The following is a 19,226-nucleotide window of genomic DNA, read 5'->3' as shown; positions in this document are numbered from 1 at the left end:
AATATCTATTTTTTACCATATTTTAAGTGGTTTAATATATATATATATATATATATATGAAAAAATTAACCTTCATGGTTGGAATCTATCACTGTGATTCTGTAAACAAACATGGTTTGAGTGACTCTTAAAAGCCTCTCTGTTATTTGATTTTGATCTGGGACTCCAAACTTCTTCATAGTTATCTGCAGATGCACATTATTCAGCCCTGTAGAAGAAGGAGAAAAGTTGAAACCATCATAACAATGCATTATTATAAGCCATATAACATCTCAAAAAAGATATACAAGGGCTAATACCACAGTTTGTGGGAGTGAGAAAGGATTTACAACTTTGAAGTAATAGTTGAGAGTCTTGCTCTCAGCTCTCCTGCAACAGCATCAATGAACTCCTCAGTGTTCAAGTACTGGTCTCTGGATACCCTGGAAAAGAGAAATTGATTTTGTAAATGAATGGTGAAATTTATAAATCATTAAGTCCAAAGAAATAAGGATTGAAGCAGCAAATCACAAAAAAAATATATAAATAAATACTTGGGTCCATGAATGAGAAGGGCAAGATCTTTGGTCATCTTCCCAGCTTCCACACATCCAATGCAAGCAGCTTCTAGTTTTTTAGTGAAATCAAGCAGTTTAGCATTGCTATCCAGCTTTGCCCTGGTGTGCGGTAAAACATATCATTGGTCAATTATTAATACATAACTTACATGATGAGAAAATTTATGAAATGAAAAGAACAACTTAATTGAAACCAAGAAGTTAGTTGGTTTCTTCACATTACAGTTAGGCTGATAATTTATACCTGTGTGCAAGCCCTCTTGACCAAGCAAAGATTGATGCAATACTGTTTGTACTGGTTTCACCACCCTTCTGGTGTACCCGGTAGTGTCTAGTGACGGTGCCGTGTGCAGCCTCAGCTTCAATAGTTTTTCCATCAGGGCAAACCTAAACAAATAGTAGATTCTAGTAAATAGATAAAGTAGAGCACAATGGAAAGATATCCCTAGAGGCGAATCAATGTTGCTGATCACGCAAACTAATTTAAATACAGAGAATTATATTAGATCCAACATTCATAAGATGCTTTCCGCACCAACTATTAGTAGAGAACATAATAGTTTGGCTGAATGCTTTAAGTTCACAAGTACTAACAATCAGAGCAAAAATAGAAAAATTAGAGTCCAGAAGACCATATTAGACATGCAAAAACATATGGCAAAACTACATTATGCCCACCAATCAGTAATATTATACATATATATAAACAAATGTATGTCTGCATATGCATAAATTGGGCCTGAATGCATAATTAGTGAAGGCTTTACAAAACATTTCATAGGGTATATGAGTGAAGAAGGGGGAGGCCAGTTGCCACATGCCATCTTAACTAGGGTTGAATCCGGGTTTAAACTTTTCTCACAAATACACGGGCAAGCCATACTTTGATTAATTCTTTTACATTAAAAAGTCAGAAAGTCAAAATGGGAAACAATTTGGTGTTTGGGAGATGGGGCTTATGAAACCGAGCATCCAAAAATAATCTCACCTACCTCTTTTTACAATATTTAATTATTTAAATAAATATATTTAATACTTAATTATTTTAGATCTCATCCAACATACACAAATAGAGTTCAAACTATCAACTTAGCCCATGAATTAGGCCAACATCCTGTAGGCCACAGCTTCTATAATAAATTTTCTCCACACAATAGAGTGGCATATGCTAGTGTCCTAATGAAACAGCAGGCATAATATAACTTGAAATTCTAATCATCAGAATATAATTCTAGAACTTGTCCACGTTTTAAGTCTCATGAAACCCATTAAGCTACTCAGGAATATATTTTATTATAGGCAGCATACTCTTACAAGGTGAGCAAACCAGATTTTTACATTACGACATACCAGTACTGATGTCATCAATCCGAGCGATCCAAAACCTGCACAAAGAAAGGAGAAAATGATTTTCAGATGGCAAAGGTGACTTCTCCATGATAATAGCATGATAACTATAGGTTAGTTCCAGGCAAACTGAAGGAAACAAGGTCCAGACCTTGAGCTAAGAAATCACTCTGCACATCACCATCGTAGTTCTTGCATGCCCAGACATAACCACCTTCACTCTTAAGCGCATAGGCAACCATATCATCAATAAGTCTATGCTCATACCTAAAACATCAAAATAAACATGTATGAATATCACATACAAGTTCAGGGAAAAAAATTTAGAAATGATGCTTTCTGCAGAAGCAATTCACCATATTCCAGCAGCCTCGAACTTGGCTTTCCACTCAGTTTCATACACTTCTTGAAAGATGTCTTTAAATCTGCACAAGGAAAAAAAAATCAATCCTAGGCGTTTACAGAATCCAGGTAAACTGTAAACTGTAAACTGTCAAATACAAAAAAGGACCAAATTTTATGTTGCACATGGATTTTATAAGGGAAGCTATTTGGAAGATCATTGCTGACATAGGGGAATAGCTTACCTTCCATCATATTTCTTAAGAATTGTGTTTTTAGTGCTGAGATAAAGTGGCCACTTCTTCTGATAAGCAGTGTTCATTGATGCCTCGGCAAATGACCGAATTGACTATGCATAATGAAGAGAATGAAAACCAAGCATGACAATAGCAATGTAAAGTCAATTCCAAAGATGCAGAATGAGTCAAACATCTAAGCTAGCAGGTGCAAACCTCATCAGTGTTATACATTGACAAGGCTACTCCTCCCGCACCAGTAAAGTTGAACACCTCTAGATTCACAGTCTCTTCTTTCCCCTCTAAAAGTACAAGAGTAAATGCAAAATTCTTTATGAAAATGAAATAATAAGAACAAGTTAAGAAAAAAAAAGCAGCCCATGTGATGTCAGCAATTGTTCATGGGGACTGGTATGACAAACTGAAACATGCAAACTTACCAAATACCAATTTGAGCTTGCCGGGGCCTTTAATAACCGTATCGGTTGCTCGGTACTGATCACCAAAAGCATGTCTTCCAACGCATATAGGTTTTGTCCACCCTAAATATATCAAAGATCAGGCCATGCAAAGAAAATATCATGTATACTGCACAGGAAAAAACAAAAACATGATAAAAGCTCTCAAAACCTGGAACAAGCCGAGGAACATTTTTGCAAATAATTGGCTCTCTGAACACAGTCCCTGCAGCAAAACCAATGATACAACAGATATTACATGTAAATGAACACGGTCACAAAAAAAAAAAAACAACAGCAACAACATTGTGTCATCATGACTAACCATTCAAAATGTTCCTGATTGTCCCATTTGGACTTTTCCACATAGTTTTCAGGTTGAACTCCTTAACGCGAGCTTCATCTGTTATATAAAGGCAAAACAGTACAGTAGAATAAATTCAACTGTAATCATGAGCAAATATTATTAAGTGCTAATACTTGAACATAAAAGGAAGACTATAAATTTATATCATATTGTCTATAATGATCAGTCAACTTCACCAGGAGTTATTGTTGCGCATTTGATTGCCACGTTATATCTGCAATTGAAGCGCACCAATTAGTGCTCGAATGCCATATATAGACGCTTAAAAAAAAGTCAGAACCATCAAGATTGGAGAGAGTGATATGTCAATCCAAGAAAGAAATTAAAAAACAGTGTCAAAAGAGGCAATTTCTATTACAATATGGATTTACAGAAAGAGAGATAATGCATGAAAGTTGAAAGTGAAAAGTTTAAGTAATCAAGAACCACCCTTTACATTGAAAAATCTATACAACAAAGGCACAATATTCAACTATTTCTCACTTTTGCAACCAAAAATTCATCTAATGCTCTGATTAAATGACAAGACAGTAAAGTTCCTCATAATAAAATAATGAGGAAGCTAGTGGCTAGTGGTGCATGCATCAAACTGTTTCAATGTTACAATACGGCAAAGAAGAAAACCAACAACAGCAGAAGCAAATGAAATAAACAAGTAGGTATAGTTAGAAATAGATCAAAAGGACTATCAGCTTAGGAAGAAAATACTAACTTTAGTGTAGCTTCTGCACTTTCAACTGTGACCTTATCATCTGTAGCATCACGATGAGGGAGACCCAAGTCGAAGTACTTAATATCCAAATCCAAGAAGGGGAAGATAAGCTGCCAAGGAGATGGCATAATTAAACAAAACTCAAAACCAATTAGAGAGGAAAAAAAACATCAAAACAGTCTGTCCACCTTCTCTTTGATTGATTTCCAGAAAACTCTGGTCATTTCATCCCCTGCAACAAAGTAATAATAACTTTGACGCATCCAACAACTAACATTAATCAATAAGCTAAACAAGTTCCACATATGCACAAAGACATAATTTTTTACTAGTGCAAAGGCGGGAAATTTCACCGAGCTTTGATGATAACGAACACCTCCAACTAAGTTCCACATAAAAAAAGAAAAAATCATCACACTCCCTAAATGTTATTGCATGCAATGATAAAAGAGCAATTATTGCTTAAAAGTTGAACAACAGAAGTCAAAAACAAGCAAATCAATTGTTCAGCACGAAAGGGCAAGGAAACACGGAACTCATGAAATAAGACTAACAAAAAAACACGACTCAAGACAGCACACAACACTCTGAAGATAGTTAAAGCAGCATACAAAATCGATCAGAGATCGCAGACAAGAGAGCCACAAAAAATCAACAAGAAATTGAAACTCCAAACGCGTAACTAAACATAGAAATGCTTTGAATTTAATTATAAAAATCGAAAAATCTACACAAAATCAAAGTCAGAAACCAAAACCAGCACACAAACTCATCTAATTCAATCCACAGAGATGAACAGCAAAACGAAACCAAAATCCGAGTGATCAAGGACATAGGTGGGATGGATCGGAAGAAAGGAGAGCGTGAGACACTGGATCATGGAAGCCGCGGTGACAGGAACAAACCAAACAGAGAAAGCGAAGGAGGCACTCACCATCCATCTCTACAATCGGGTTGGCGACCTTGATCTTCTCGAACGCCATTGTTCGCCGGAGAGCTCGTGACGCCGGAGGGTAAACGATGGGCGTAGAGCTCGGGGAATCCCAGGCTCTCAGTCTCGGTATAAGAAGGGTCCGAATGGTTGACCTTAGTTGGCCAGTCAACACCGCCAGCTGTCAGTAGCATTAGGGAAAGACGAAATCTGTGTTCATCTATATTTTGCGCACGTGTAGTCACGTGTGGATATAATAAGAGGCGGGTGGGAGCCTGAGAGGAGAATATCAACTCTAGTTTAATTTTTATTTAATTTTACATTTTTTAAATTATTACAATTATTTATTTATTATTTAAATGAACAGGGGATACAAATTCTCTGCTTCCTGGAACTGTGATAGTTAAAATTGTTTTTTTTTAATTGTTAAAATAATTAACTAGAAGAGAACAAAGGTGTAGTCCAACAGCTCTCACTTGCTTTACAGTTGAAGAGGTCTCGGATTCGAGCCCCCAACTCATAAATACACAACAGGTCTCTTATGAGAGTTGTGCGGTGTATTATTCCTCTATAGAGTTACATAATAAAAGAGATTAATTCTTATAAAGTCATTAAATCACTGTAATAAATGTATTTTTGTACTTGTTTATCTCTTCACATCACTTATTGGACATCATTTGTTGAAAAAAAAAATTATATAGAAGTTTTTCTTTATTCTTTTATTAATTAATTTCATAATCCAATTTGATAGTAATTTTAACAAATGTTGACTGTGATAATATAATAACTTAAGAAGTCAGAAAATATAGTTTAAAAACATCCTTTTGTTTCATATATAACTCTAATATGCATATGAAATAAAGAAAGAAAGTGGGGAATGTTTCCATACAGGTGTGTTTATAGGCTACTTTGCATACATACATACTTATCATACATCACTATTCTTTTCTGGAGCACTTTTCTTTTTTGATCACATATATAAATATATATAATTGATTCTATGTAATTGTTCAAATTAAAAATTAAGCTATCCATATCGTGGCATAATGATTTGGATTTTTCAAAAAATATGAAAGAAAAAAAACATATTTTGATGACTTACATATAGACTTCTTTAAATTTGAGAAAGAATAATAAATTGGGAATGCACTATTTTGATCCTCACCATTAAGTCACTCACTATGATAACCCAACCAGGGCTCATATTCTTTCTTGAAAAAACACTCAAACTTAGTTCCCAATTTCACATGAAATTCACTAAGACCTCTAGGTTTTTTTATACCATGTTCAAAGTCCAACACTATTACATTCTCCTTGGATAAGCTTCCTGAAATACTTACGTTTTTTTAAGGTTGAACCGGATTCTGCTATGCCTCAAGTAATCAATAACATACTTATGGATCACATATATATATATATATATATATATAATTGATCCTATGGAATTGTTCAAATTAAAAATTAAGCTATTCATATCCTGGCATAATGGTTTGGATTTTCCGAAAACATATGAAAGAAACTGACTGACTGACTTACAGACAGACTTCTTCAAGTTTGAGAAAGAATAACAAGGTGATAATGCACTATTTTGGTCCTCACCATGATTAGCCAACCAGGGGCTCATATTTCTTTTTTTTTAAAAAAAAATCTCAAACACGGGGCAGAGCCAAAAATTATATAGAGGAGGGCGGGGAACTACATGTTTTAAAATAATTAATTAACAAAACTTTTAAATTAAAATTTAAAATTATAAAATGCATTTATTTTTTTTTATAACAAGTAAAATTTAAGAGAAATAATTAAAATTAATTAATGTATCAAACTATATATATATATATTTATCAAAATTTAGAATAAATCCTAAAATTTATTTAATAAAAATTAAATTTATTTAGTTTTTTTTTAATAAATACTTATTTGCGATGTTTGTTTGTCTTTTCACATACTACTAAACTCATGATAAAAAGATATATTTAAAATTTGTGAATAAAACTCAACAAAATAAAAATCTAACAAGAAAATTGTAAAAATATAAAAACTATAAAAGCTCTTATTTCTAATTAAAAGAAATAAATATTATATTAATTTTGGAGAAATAAATGCATGAAAAGCCAGTACATAGGATCACTCTAGAATTTTGAAAAGTTAGTTAAAGAAGATATAACTGATTAAGCATTAAAATAAAATATTTAATATCTTAATGTATTATTTTAAAATCTAATAAAATAACCGAGATGAAATTAGATTGATTAAATATTAAATTAAAATATTTTTGTATTATGATAATTATTGGTAGTCTTTCAAAATTTAATTTTTTTAAATTGTTATTAAAAAAATTATAAAGATGAGGATTTTAAAAAACAAATGACCTAAACTAATTCCTTCATTCGCTTTACCGTTGGGTTGATATTGTTCTGATTTATAATTGTAAAAATATAAATAATATTTTTAATTAAAAAAATTCTCATTTGCAAGATATATGTATTTTAATAATTTATCTGAATTCATTTAAATATTTTTTAAATTATTTACATTTAAGATCTTAGTAAATACAAAATAAACCAATATTTACATATTTTTTAAAAATAATAAATTTCATTTAAACTTCTATATAAATTAACCATAATTTAAAATAAAATTATTTATTACTAAATTAAAGGTTTAATATCTCTCAAATCCCTAAATCAATGCACATTAATCAATCATAAATATTTTTATAAATTTTCTCAAAATGTTTTAAAAAAAAAACTCAACACAAGCATCTAATAAATGAGAAAGAAAAAAAATTAAATAAATCAAGTTATTCAAATGAAAAATTAAAAAAAATAGAAAATAATGAAAATATAATATATATATATATATATAAGCTTAAAAATAAAAATAAAAGCGGGAGGAAGGAGGTGGGCGACGGGGGAGGGGAGGGGAGGGGAGGGGCGTGGGGCGGCCGCCCCCTTATCCACCTGTCGCTCCGCCCCTGCTCAAACATGGTCTCCAATTCACATTAAATTCACTAAGACCTCTAGGTCTTTTTTTATACCACGTTCAAAGTCCAACACTATCCCATTCTCCTTGGATAAGCTTATTGAAATACTAATCTTTTTTTAAGATTGAACCTAATTTTGTTATGGCTCAAGTAATCAAAAATACACTCATGGAGAGTGAGGAGCCCACGATTGAGCCCAAAATTTGGGCCACGTCCTTAGAAGCTATGGTGGTGTTCACCATGAAGGTAATAGGAACAAGAAATATTCATGCCAACTCAACGGTGAGTGGTGCTCATGAGGCGACAATAACTTACGTAATTGCTTCGGTAGGTGTGCGCTGGTTAAATGGAGGTAAATGATAAAAAATAATTTTTTTTAAGCTATATGTACAATATAAACTCTATGGACATATAGTTAACGCTCGGATGATATTGAGATTTGCATATTTTAGATTGCTACAAGATCTGTACTCTTAGATAATTTTTAGTTTATAAATTGCTTCCAGATCTATACTCTTTAGGCAATCTTGGAATATATCAAATTTGTTTATCTTAACCATATATTATATTACTTCGGTTATGATGACTTAGATAAACATATTTTAAAATTTTGATTTTTATTTGAATTAGGATATGTATTTAATATATGTATATATTTTAATTAATTAATTAATTACTAAAAAAATTTATATAAACAATAATAATGCGTAAGTGTACGATAAAAAATATATATAATTGTATGTTTAATTGGATGGACGTGGAAAACAAATTTACAGATTTACATTTTTTGTGTTTGTTTGTACATGAATTTTATAGTGTAAAGATATTATCACCTTTACTTAAGAGATATGAGCTTATTTTTGTTGTGTTCTTTTTGATCCTTTAATTAATTAACTCTAATAACTAGTGATATCTAAATTTAATTAATTAATTAATAATGTATTTTCTCTTAAATGAAGTAAATTTTTTATATCACAATTGCGTTGCATTTGATAATAATTGATGTAATTTTTTTACTTTAACTATATTTTAAACATGTATTTTTTTATTTACAGTTAAAAAAATATCATTAATAAATAAACATATGATGTTTAATTTTTAAGACTTAATCTCATAAAATCAAGATATTATTTTTTTTAATAACAATATGGGCAAGTCATCTCAAAACACACACTTCTCAATCATGCATTAGGAATGAGTTGAGTTAAATCCACAATCTTTATAGGGAGTCAAGTATTTTAATCATTAGACTATTATTGTTGGTAAATCATAATATTAAATAAATAAAAATACAAAACAATATTAATTTATATTAATCAATTAAGGAGAATGTATGATAAATGAGTATGAATGTATGATTAATGTTTTGTTTCAGTTATGTGATCGGATGAATAAATTTTTGAATGTCTACATGAAGTGCTTTAGATACGAAACCACCAAAAATGCATCCCTCGATATAAGTACTCATTTAGTATTTTAACCTATTAATATCAGGCTTTTTAAGTGTAGGTGAGGATAAAAATTTCCGTCAAGCAAAATGTGGGCGGTATATTTAAAAAAATCAAGCACATATGTTATCTATAATTTTTTTTTATTAAAAAAAATACCCGTACTGAAAAAAATAAAAACACTGCTTTAATTGAGAAAGTTACATCACAAAATTTGCGGCAAAACTATAGTAATGAAAGCCGTATAAAAAATCATGCTTCAAAAAAGAAACAACTAATTTAGGAAAGAAATGTTCTCAAGATGATAATAATAATTAAACACACACCCAAGAAAGAAACCAGTTACAAAAGAATCCATCAACGAAAGCTAGAAACCAAATATGAGACAATTAATACATCATTCAAACCAACTAGAGCATATATCAATCTTAAATCTCCAGGTAACGGCGACAACGAAGAGATCCGGACAAGACAAGACACTAAAAACAAACCACATTTCTCTCATAAATAAATAAATAATTCAACTTCTTCAATTGATATTTTCTTCATGCAATCTAGCTCTACAGTTTATTTTATTTTATTTTTTTTTAAAAAAAACATTAATTACTTATTAGGATTTCAGATAGGTTCTAGAGAGAGAGAGAAAAAGAAAAAGCAACAACCATCGCCATTGATGACTCTTCAGCTCTCTTAAGTCTTAACACTGTATCAGTTATCATTTTTCTCATTACTTCATGAACATCCAATGAAGAAGATGATGATGATACAAGAGAAACAAGAACCATTCTCTTACTGGTCTTCAGATCCAGTGATCTCCAGTGCATCAATCAAAGAATCATAAATAACTACTATTAATCATTCCCAAAAATACATCCAAAGTGAAACAAGGAAATCAAAATTTCTTAGGAAAATAAAAAATTAAATAAACTGATTCCATGAAAACAAGCATAGAATTCAGAATAAAAACCAAAATAAAAAAACTAAAACTGTAATCATTTGATACCGGATCCTAATCCGAATCCTAATCCAAATGCGAAACCGAACCCGAATCCATTAACAGTCAGAGAAGAACCTCAAGCTCTTTTGATTTCTTCTAGGATTCGACCCAAAATATAACCCAAAAAAAAAAAAAATAAATAAATAATAAAAATTAAAAATAAAAAAACTCTATATTTGGGCATAAATTTTATAATTAAAAGGAAAAAAAATTAATTTGAGGGTTTCCTTCATCACGCCCACAACACTTCTCATCATATCGCACCGTGAAACTTTTTATTTGTATATATATATATACAAATAAAAAATTAATTGGGAGTCGTTGGAGAGCGATTTCATCCGGCGACGCTCCCGTGAGGATTAGGGTTTCGTTTTTCTTGTTCTCGATTCGGAGAATTCGTCTATGGCGTGGGGGTTTTGATCTAATCTTGGATCGAATTCGTGCTCTACGCGTTGGAATTCTGGTGATTGGATTGGGTTTTGGAGAATATGATCGTGAGGAGGAGTTTGGCGACGCAAATGCCGAGCATGAAGCGCTGCAACGCGGAGGAGCCGTGTGCTTGCGGGGAGGAACCTCCAGGGAGCTGCTGCAAGCGGCGGCGGAGGATTGCCGGCGAGTTTCCTATCGAGGTAGAAGGCGATGCTGTGGGGGTTCCTTGCCTATCTAGTAGTGGCCGAGGGGATCCGGTGGTGAGGAGAGGCGGGATGGATGTGTCCTGCTCTGGTGAGGTGGAGTCGAATCAACAGAGGTCGCATATGGTGCGGACGTCGCGGGGGAGGGCATTGCCGTCGAGGTTCAAGGATTCGGTGATACTCGACCCTTCGGAGAAGGACAACCCTACGGCTCAGGCATTTGACTCCGAGTTCCCAATGGATAAGGATCGAGCCCATCCTTCGAACGCGAGAATTCTACATAAAAACCCTAGTCCTGCTATCCCGTCGACATGGTTCAAAAAGGGAACGTCTTGTCAGGCTTGCGAGAACTCAACGTCTGGCAGCACGCTTGCATCGATTGACGAGAACTCTGAAGCAGTCACAGAGGGTGTTTCACCTACGGGCATTGATTCAGTTCAACAATCAATAATTGGTGGTTGTTCGGAGGCAATGCGGGTGCCCGGGCACAATGCACTTTGTGAGGATGTTGCTAAACCAGTGGGTTTTGTTCCAGCGGAGATCTTCTGGGCAAACACAGGAGAGAGTAGGCCGGTGTGGCCTTCAGTTGTGATTCGGAGAGCAGATCAGTCCGCTTATGTATTGCTCCTTGGGTACTCCAGTGACGCAAATAGAAGGGTAAATTCATTTCAAGTTTATATATATTATAAATATTTATTAGTTAAGTTGGTTTTACTGTTTAAGGTTGTGTTGACAAAGTTTGGGACTAATTATGAAGCAGCAGTATGCATGGGTGAACCAGGAGATGTTATTTCCTTTTTTGGACAATGTGGACAGGTTAGTATTATTGAAATTTTTGGTTTTTTGATTTCGAAAATGTTTGTTCATTGTTGAAGTGAAATTGTTAAAAATTTGGCGGCCTGATTTGTGCGTAAAAACTATATGTGTTCTGTCAGGTTTCAAGGGCAGCCTCTGCCGGTAGGAAACAATCCTAGTGATTTTCGCTTGGCTATAGAGGAGGCGTTCTTGGCTGAGCATGGTTTTTTGAGATTGCCGGAGGATATGAATGCGGGTGATGGCACTGTATTGGATCAGGCAATAGGTTCGAGCCACGTGCACGAACGGCAATCGCAGATGAAGGTCCGTTGGCCACTTTTGTCCAGCTTCATTATTTTTTCCTTATTATTTAATGGGTAGCAAATGTTTGTCAGGATGCCAGATGTCTTGTGTCAAACTGCTTTGGGAACTAACTATGAGCCATGTGCAAACTATGTTTTAGCATGAGAATTATGTCATTCTAATTGACTGTTGGTTTTAGAAATATATTGACCCTAGATCTAGGGTCTGATAACCTGCGGATGGTCAAATGAGTCTAAGCCACTGCGGATACTGATTAGATAGCTAAATCTTATTAGTCTCTAATTTGTCAAATATCATAGTCACGGTGGGGAAATTACGGACTAAGCCCTAAGTTTAAGAGCAACTAAAAATTGATAAAAGATTTACAATTACTGTTTAAAAATAAAATATCCTATTTAGTCCCTTTAATATAGTCAGTCTTTTCTTTTGGTCCCTCTAATATTATTTGTCCCTAGAAGATCCTTGTATTTTAATTTTTGAGAAATATATATCCCTCTTTCTAATATAATATGTCCCTAGGTAGTTTTTACATTTTTCAAAAATTAAAATACAATGACTTCATAAAAACAAACTATATTAGATTGACTAAAATGACAGACTGACTATATTAGAGGGACTAAATAAGGTATTTTAACTTCCATTGAGGTTTATAAACCAAGGCCATATCTAGGGGTAGGAAGCATTTTCCTCTCGTCATTTCACAAAGTTGCATCGAGATAAGCAGTTGACTCATCTTCGATTTTTAAGACAGCTTTTTCTCATTTTGTTTACAGCAATTAGATCGAGACAATTATTTGACTTTCTGCAAAATTTTTAAACCATGAAATGTATTTTTCATTATTTTTTTTTTCAAATCTGTATACTTTCTGCAAAATTTAAATCATGAGCTATATTTTTCTTTAATTCTTTTGCAAAAAATTGATTATGCACGTTTTTTTTTTTTATGTATATTGGTTTATAAATCTAGGTTATACGCGGTGGATGTCATGCAGAATATGAAAATGCCCACAGTCCAAAGGTTTGACAGAATCCTTTTTCATGCATAATGCTATTTCGCATTTTCCTAACCCCTTCTCTTTTACTCCTGACGAATTTTATGCCTCAGAGTCCGGACGCTGCTGATTACTTTTGCCCAGACCGAAAGGCAAATTGTTTTTCTCCACAATCAGTTACCGATAAAACGCACTTAGGGGTTAGGTACTCTTAATGTTTCCCATGATTCCTTTCCTGTATTTGGGTGCATTTTTCACTTCAACACTTTGTGTAATGGCTTCTAACATGATGTCCTTATCTTTTCATTGGGCAGTTATGACAACATGGAGCAACGTGGACAACCTGATAGGCTGAGTGTTTGTTGCAATGGTGTCGATGGAACTTACCTGCTAAAGCAGCACATGTAAGAACAAAGCAAAAGTTTATGGTGAATTCCACTTAATGAGCAGCTTGATATAGATGGGCATCGTTCTTACAGCTGCTTCATGAATTTTAATTTGATTTATCCGTTTGTTTTTTTATTTGATTTAATTCTTTGATTTTTTTGTGGATGAGCGCAATCATTATTCAAACCTATCATTTGATTCTGGTGAAGAGGTTGTTCTTTTAGGATCATTTCCAGTTTCTTGTTATTATTCTTAAAACATAGGTTGTTCTCTTAATGTCTGCCAGGGTTATCTGCCAGTGTGGCTCATGCAAGACACAGAAACTCTCACTTGGTGAATGGGAGCGACATGCAGGTTCCAGAAGTAAGAAATGGAAGATGAGTGTTAAAGTAAAAGGCACAATGATGCCACTTGGAAAATGGGTTTGTTCTCAATGCAGATTCTATCAGTTATTTTAAGAATAAATAAAGTTTTCTGTTAGTCATGTCCTGAATATTTTAGTGTGGCAGTTTGGACAGATATACTGCACAGTTAGAAACCATAGAGCAAAACCTTGAACATTCTGTACAGTTGACACTATAACTTCATGAAAAAGTGTATAATTTGCATCTAATTAGGGCATCAATCTGCATCATTTTGAACCAAATCATCCTTGGCAAGATAAATTGCATGCTGACTATATTCTATATGTGTTTTGGTGTACAGTTAGATCAATTCCAAGCAAATGACCTGGTTTCTGTAAGTTATGCTGAAAGCCAAGTTCCTAATGTCAGAAAGGAAAGGATTCTTGATTTCTTGCAAGGTAAATAATTCCTCTGATGTTTCTTCTTCTGACAAGAATTATGGTTAATTATGGGGAATATGTATATAAGATTTATTGCATGCTTATGTGTTGGTGATCATGGACCATTTCGGCAGAAGCTTTTCAACCAGTATGTACAAAATGGACAACAGAACGATGTGCAGTCTGCCGATGGGTTGAAGACTGGGATTACAATAAAATCATCATTTGCAACAGGTATATTGCAATATTGTCAGAGTATTTGTTCTGATATTCAGCCATTCTTAATTAAAAAAAGAGAATTGTGCTAGGATGTGTAAAATTGTGAGGGTGAACTGGTGTGAGTTATAATTTGGCTATTTGTTTTTTTTTTTTTTCAGATGCCAAATAGCTGTTCACCAGGAATGCTATGGTGTAGTGTGTGAAACAGATTTCACATCATGGATTTGCAGAGCATGTGAGACACCTCACCTTGAACGGCAGTGCTGCCTTTGTCCTGTTAAAGGTATGCTTAGATTTATTTAAAATTAGATCGCTGATCCATCTCTGGATATTCTCGGGCTTTCATTATGTGGTGAATTTAAAATGATATTTGTGAGTTTTTCTTGGGTCTTGCATTGCAAGTGAAGCTATTCTTGTTGTTACTTTTGTTTTCACGTCCATTAAAGTGTCAATTTCTTTGAGCAGCATTTTGATGCCATTGTCTTCCTTTTCCATATTTTTTTCTTTTCTCTTAGTCTATTAATGACAAGGATGATTTATCTTTTTTTTCAAGGGGGTGCTTTGAAGCCAACAGATGTTGATATGTTATGGGTGCACGTGACATGTGCCTGGTTTCACCCGGAGGTTTCTTTTGCAAATTTTAAAATGGAACCTGCTATTGGCATATTGAAAATTCCACTCAATTCGTTTGCAAAGGTTAAGACATAGTTCATATTCTTTTTTGTGCTTATTAACAATTGAATTGGAATATTTCTTTTAGTAACCAGTGCCATTATGCTGCTATAATCTCACATGAGTATGACCTAGTGCAATCTATTTAACTGTTTACCACTCATTTACTTTCAGGTTTGTGTGATATGCGAGCAAATGCATGGTTCCTGTATACAATGCTGCAAGTGCTCCACTTCTTATCATGCAATGTGTGCGTCAAGAGCAGGATACCGCATGGAGGTTGTCACAGTTTTTCAAAATAGCATTTATGCTAATTGATAAAATTCTCATGATTCTAATCTTTTTAGTTGATGCTACGATAATCACTTGTGATTTAAATCTGTTATATGTTTTACAAAATATATGATATTTTCATGGGATTTCTTCATGGTAAAACAAACTCAAGGCATACATGATAAGGACGCATACACAGATTTGCATGCTAAAGGCTATGTTAAAGATGATTTTGATATTGTGTACAACTCATTTTCATAATCCTGGAATCCTCTTGTGGGTGAAAATGTTGCAAGCAGATCTGGATTTAGCTCAAGCTTAAATCTGAAATATGCAAAATAGCCCAGATTTGGAATCCATTTAGATCATGGTTCCATCTTGGTGGCGTGTGATTCACCTCTCTGTGAAAGTAGAGTATGAGATCTGTCTAAAACCTTTTTTAAAGTTTTATAAAAGACTGTTTTCACATAGAAATTTTAGCGTATTTGGGCATATGGGTTCAAAATCTAGATCTAGAAGTTGATGAGCTCAAGTCAAACTAGATCCTAAATTGTCCCTTGTCGTCTCACATTGATGTTATGGAACATTACTTTATCTTCTTGCATGCTTCAATTAGTATTATGCATATTTATCAACTGATAACTATCATTTTTGTTTTTGATGATTCAGTAGCACCTTGAAGTTCATCTTACATTTGAAATACTTACCTATAGTGCTTGTGCACATAAATCTCATTTATATCTAATGAAACATACTCCATCATTGCATGTGTTTTCATTGCATTGCAGTTGCATTGCTCAGAAGTAAATGGGAAGCAGATAACAAGAAAGGTGTCTTATTGTGCAAAGCACAGGTAATGCATTTGTCTTTGGAATTTATCACAAAACTGTCTCTGCGCCACCCTATTTAATATCGCGCCTTGCTTATGGATCATTTGTGCCTAATTTTTATGTTAGTAAATTATTTCACTTGATGTTACTTGAAATTATGAATATTTATTCTTTTAACTGAAAATTCAGATGCCTGTTATGCCAGCTCCACCATCCATCACAGAATGAACATAGATCTCCTGCCATTTTATGTTAAGTTGTACCTTGATACTGTGGTACCTAATAAAATTGATGGAAGAAGTGCAGATTGTTCTGTGAAAATTACCTGATAGCTTGACTCTTTACAGGGCTCCAAACATGGATACTGCACTGATCTTGAAGACTCCTTTAGGAGTCATATCTGGCAAGAGTGCACCCGAGACAAGTAATGAGAAGCGTGAAGGTTCAAGGTTAATAAGGAAGGACATCCCAAAAAAATCCATCTCACCAATTCATCTTTCTGAGTCTTCATCTTCTGTGAGATGTCAGCCATATATGAAGATAGAAACCGAGGTATTTCTTTTTCTTAGTCTGACAATTGTCTTGGCGCTATTGCTTGTCAATGCTTATGGAACTAAATATTGAAGCTCATTTTTGGTCCTTGTACCAAAGTTCTTGGACTTTTTCCTCATGAAAAATGGATTTAAGAATCCTTCATGAAAACCATGCTATTTATTTGAAAGTTGGCTGCATATTGACAGGAACTATGGCTTTTTAGTTTTGTAATATCATCTTCTCTGAAGATATTTTCATCAGTTCCAGTTTTTTATGATATGATCTGTACTGACCCCATTGATTTTTGTCCAACTCGGATGGTTTATTTGGCCCTGATCACATGTTAATGTACTTCAGTATTTAGTCTATTTTGTCTTGATATTTGCGCTGGTGTTTATATAGTGGTGATTGCGCATCTTATTTCATTCTCAATTGTTTGATAAGCCTGATATAGGCGTATGAAAATTGAATTCCTCTAATAGTATTTCCTCTATTTATCCTCCTTTTAGCGAAAGAAAGAGGATGCCACTGCCCATATATTGATGGGTCCGCGTCGTCATTCTCTCGATGCTATTGAAAACTTGAAGAATAATTCTGGGGTATGAATTTTTCTCCTTTTAACTTTGTCTGATATACAACAATAACGATGAACAATCAGAAACTTGCATTATGCTGCTTTGTTCCAACTTAACAGGCCAAGAAAGACTCTGAGCCATTTTCAACATTTAAGGAGAGGCTCTTCTACCTGCAGGCAAGTTTTCATGCAGCTATGGTACTATCTCAGTGGTAGATCTTGTGATTTTTATTAATTGCTGTTTCCTCATACTTCCAGTCAACCGAAAAAAGTAGGGCTTGTTTTGGAAGATCAGGGATACATGGATGGGGACTCCTTGCACGGAGGAACATTCAAGAGGGAGAAATGGTAATGATTCATTTCGTGTCTCTCTTAACTTCATGTGGGAATGTTTCTTAGCTGCTCTCAGCTCAGTTTGTCATACACACGCTTAATGTGGGACTGATAATGTGTTTTGGAAGTCTGATGTCTATGCTATTGCATTTTGGGAAGTTATTAGAGTAAAGTATATGTATTGCCTGGCCCTGAACTATTTTGGGATAATATCCTTACAATTTAAAGGCACATCGTTGTGAGTGGAAATCATCACCCACATACATAGGCAATAAAATTGTTCAGACTTCAGTGCCATTTAATTTCACAGTATGAGATATTATTATCCATTGTGCTCAGTTTATGTAATTGTCAGTTTATACTGGAGGCCTGCAAAACCTGAACTAATAATTCTGACCCTGCATATAGGTTCTTGTATACCGAGGGGAGCAGGTTAGACGCGTTGTGGCGGATATGAGGGAGGCACGGTATAGGTTGGAAGGCAAAGATTGCTATGTAAGCTATCCTTAATCTATGTGCATTAGTTTCTCTAATTTTGCAAATCTAATCATTTGTTTATCAATTTATGCAACTGTTTAGGAAAGTGCCATTTGTATATAACTAAATGAGTAGAGGTTATATCTAACTAAATGAGTACCAGTTCTCTTTTGAGAAACATCTCATCAAAAATTGCAAATACAAAATCCTAAAGGAAACAATCTATTTGGGATGTTTATATATGCATGGACATGATTACATATGCATCACAATTATTCATCCCCTTTTCTTCTGTGATTGCAGCTATTCAAAATCAGTGAAGAGGTAGTGATAGATGCGACAAACAAAGGAAACATAGCGCGGTTAATTAACCATTCTGTAAGTCTTAACATTCTGGCAGACTTCACTTTTCTGTTTCCCTGACGATTCCTAAATCACTTTAATACTAGTTACACTTTTCTGGCTTCTTAATTTTATCTTCCCTAATGCAGTGCATGCCCAATTGCTATGCAAGAATCATGAGCGTTGGAAATGGTCAAAGCTGCATTGTGCTCATAGCCAAGAGCAATGTTTCTGCAGGAACTGAGTTGACGTATTTCCACTTTCTTCTTTCTTTCATGTTAAAAAATACGATGATTTCCTTCATATTTAAGAAGCTAAGAATGCTGAGTTGGTACGAAGTTCTCAATTTTAATGCTAACTGTTAATCTCTGGTATTCTTGTTGTAGGTATGACTATTTGTTTGATCCAGATGAAGGTGAGTGTAGCAAAGTTCCCTGCCTCTGCAAAGCTTCAAACTGCCGGAAGTTTATGAACTAACTCTCTGTACATTACCGCTGATTCACCCATTCTTTCCAATACCATCTATATCTTAATTTTTTTTCTGGGAAAAAATATATTCAAGATTGTGATAGCTCATTGTTACAGGCATTCTTTCCTCACAGGGAATCATTTTTGTAAATGGTGTATACATAGTGATTATAAAAAAAAAAGAAACAGTTCCAATTATTGATTAAAGAATT

At 34.0% G+C, this 19,226-nt stretch overlaps 2 protein-coding genes across 6 annotated transcripts; one reads left to right on the top strand and one right to left on the bottom strand.

Annotated features, from left to right (window-relative positions):
• Positions 1-27: 27 nt before the first annotated feature.
• On the bottom strand, positions 28-5,074 carry LOC120251640 (isocitrate dehydrogenase [NADP]-like). Of its 3 annotated transcripts, none has more exons than XM_039260236.1 (16): positions 4,954-5,074; positions 4,208-4,251; positions 4,020-4,129; positions 3,484-3,521; positions 3,266-3,343; positions 3,113-3,166; positions 2,923-3,024; positions 2,699-2,784; positions 2,492-2,595; positions 2,261-2,329; positions 2,056-2,171; positions 1,908-1,942; positions 802-944; positions 534-656; positions 330-422; positions 28-208 (listed from the first exon to the last, which is right to left on the bottom strand). In XM_039260236.1, the coding sequence occupies exons 1-16, from the start codon at positions 5,000-5,002 to the stop codon at positions 199-201; spliced, it is 1,254 nt and encodes a 417-aa protein (XP_039116170.1). In that variant the 5' UTR covers positions 5,003-5,074; the 3' UTR covers positions 28-198. The 3 variants fall into 3 exon arrangements, with proteins under 3 accessions (XP_039116170.1, XP_039116171.1, XP_039116172.1); XM_039260237.1 differs by having other exon boundaries at positions 333-422; XM_039260238.1 differs by having other exon boundaries at positions 300-422; positions 4,954-5,073.
• A 5,477-nt stretch (positions 5,075-10,551) lies between these two features.
• Positions 10,552-19,202, top strand: LOC120251816 (histone-lysine N-methyltransferase ATX4-like). 3 transcript variants are annotated; one of them, XM_039260470.1, is made up of 21 exons: positions 10,552-11,667; positions 11,771-11,826; positions 11,946-12,129; positions 13,097-13,147; positions 13,235-13,326; positions 13,436-13,525; positions 13,795-13,930; positions 14,214-14,310; positions 14,427-14,526; positions 14,670-14,794; positions 15,065-15,207; positions 15,358-15,462; positions 16,245-16,309; positions 16,634-16,838; positions 17,330-17,419; positions 17,515-17,571; positions 17,653-17,742; positions 18,136-18,222; positions 18,508-18,582; positions 18,696-18,796; positions 18,933-19,202. In XM_039260470.1, the coding sequence occupies exons 1-21, from the start codon at positions 10,867-10,869 to the stop codon at positions 19,021-19,023; spliced, it is 2,841 nt and encodes a 946-aa protein (XP_039116404.1). In that variant the 5' UTR covers positions 10,552-10,866; the 3' UTR covers positions 19,024-19,202. The 3 variants fall into 3 exon arrangements, with proteins under 3 accessions (XP_039116404.1, XP_039116405.1, XP_039116403.1); XM_039260471.1 differs by having other exon boundaries at positions 11,768-11,826; positions 14,430-14,526; XM_039260469.1 differs by having other exon boundaries at positions 11,768-11,826.
• Positions 19,203-19,226: the final 24 nt, after the last annotated feature.

Source organism: Dioscorea cayenensis, chromosome 20 (assembly GCF_009730915.1).
Source record: "Dioscorea cayenensis subsp. rotundata cultivar TDr96_F1 chromosome 20, TDr96_F1_v2_PseudoChromosome.rev07_lg8_w22 25.fasta, whole genome shotgun sequence".
NCBI classification, from domain to species: domain Eukaryota; kingdom Viridiplantae; phylum Streptophyta; class Magnoliopsida; order Dioscoreales; family Dioscoreaceae; genus Dioscorea; species Dioscorea cayenensis.
This window is presented reverse-complemented; position numbering and strand designations above follow the sequence as displayed.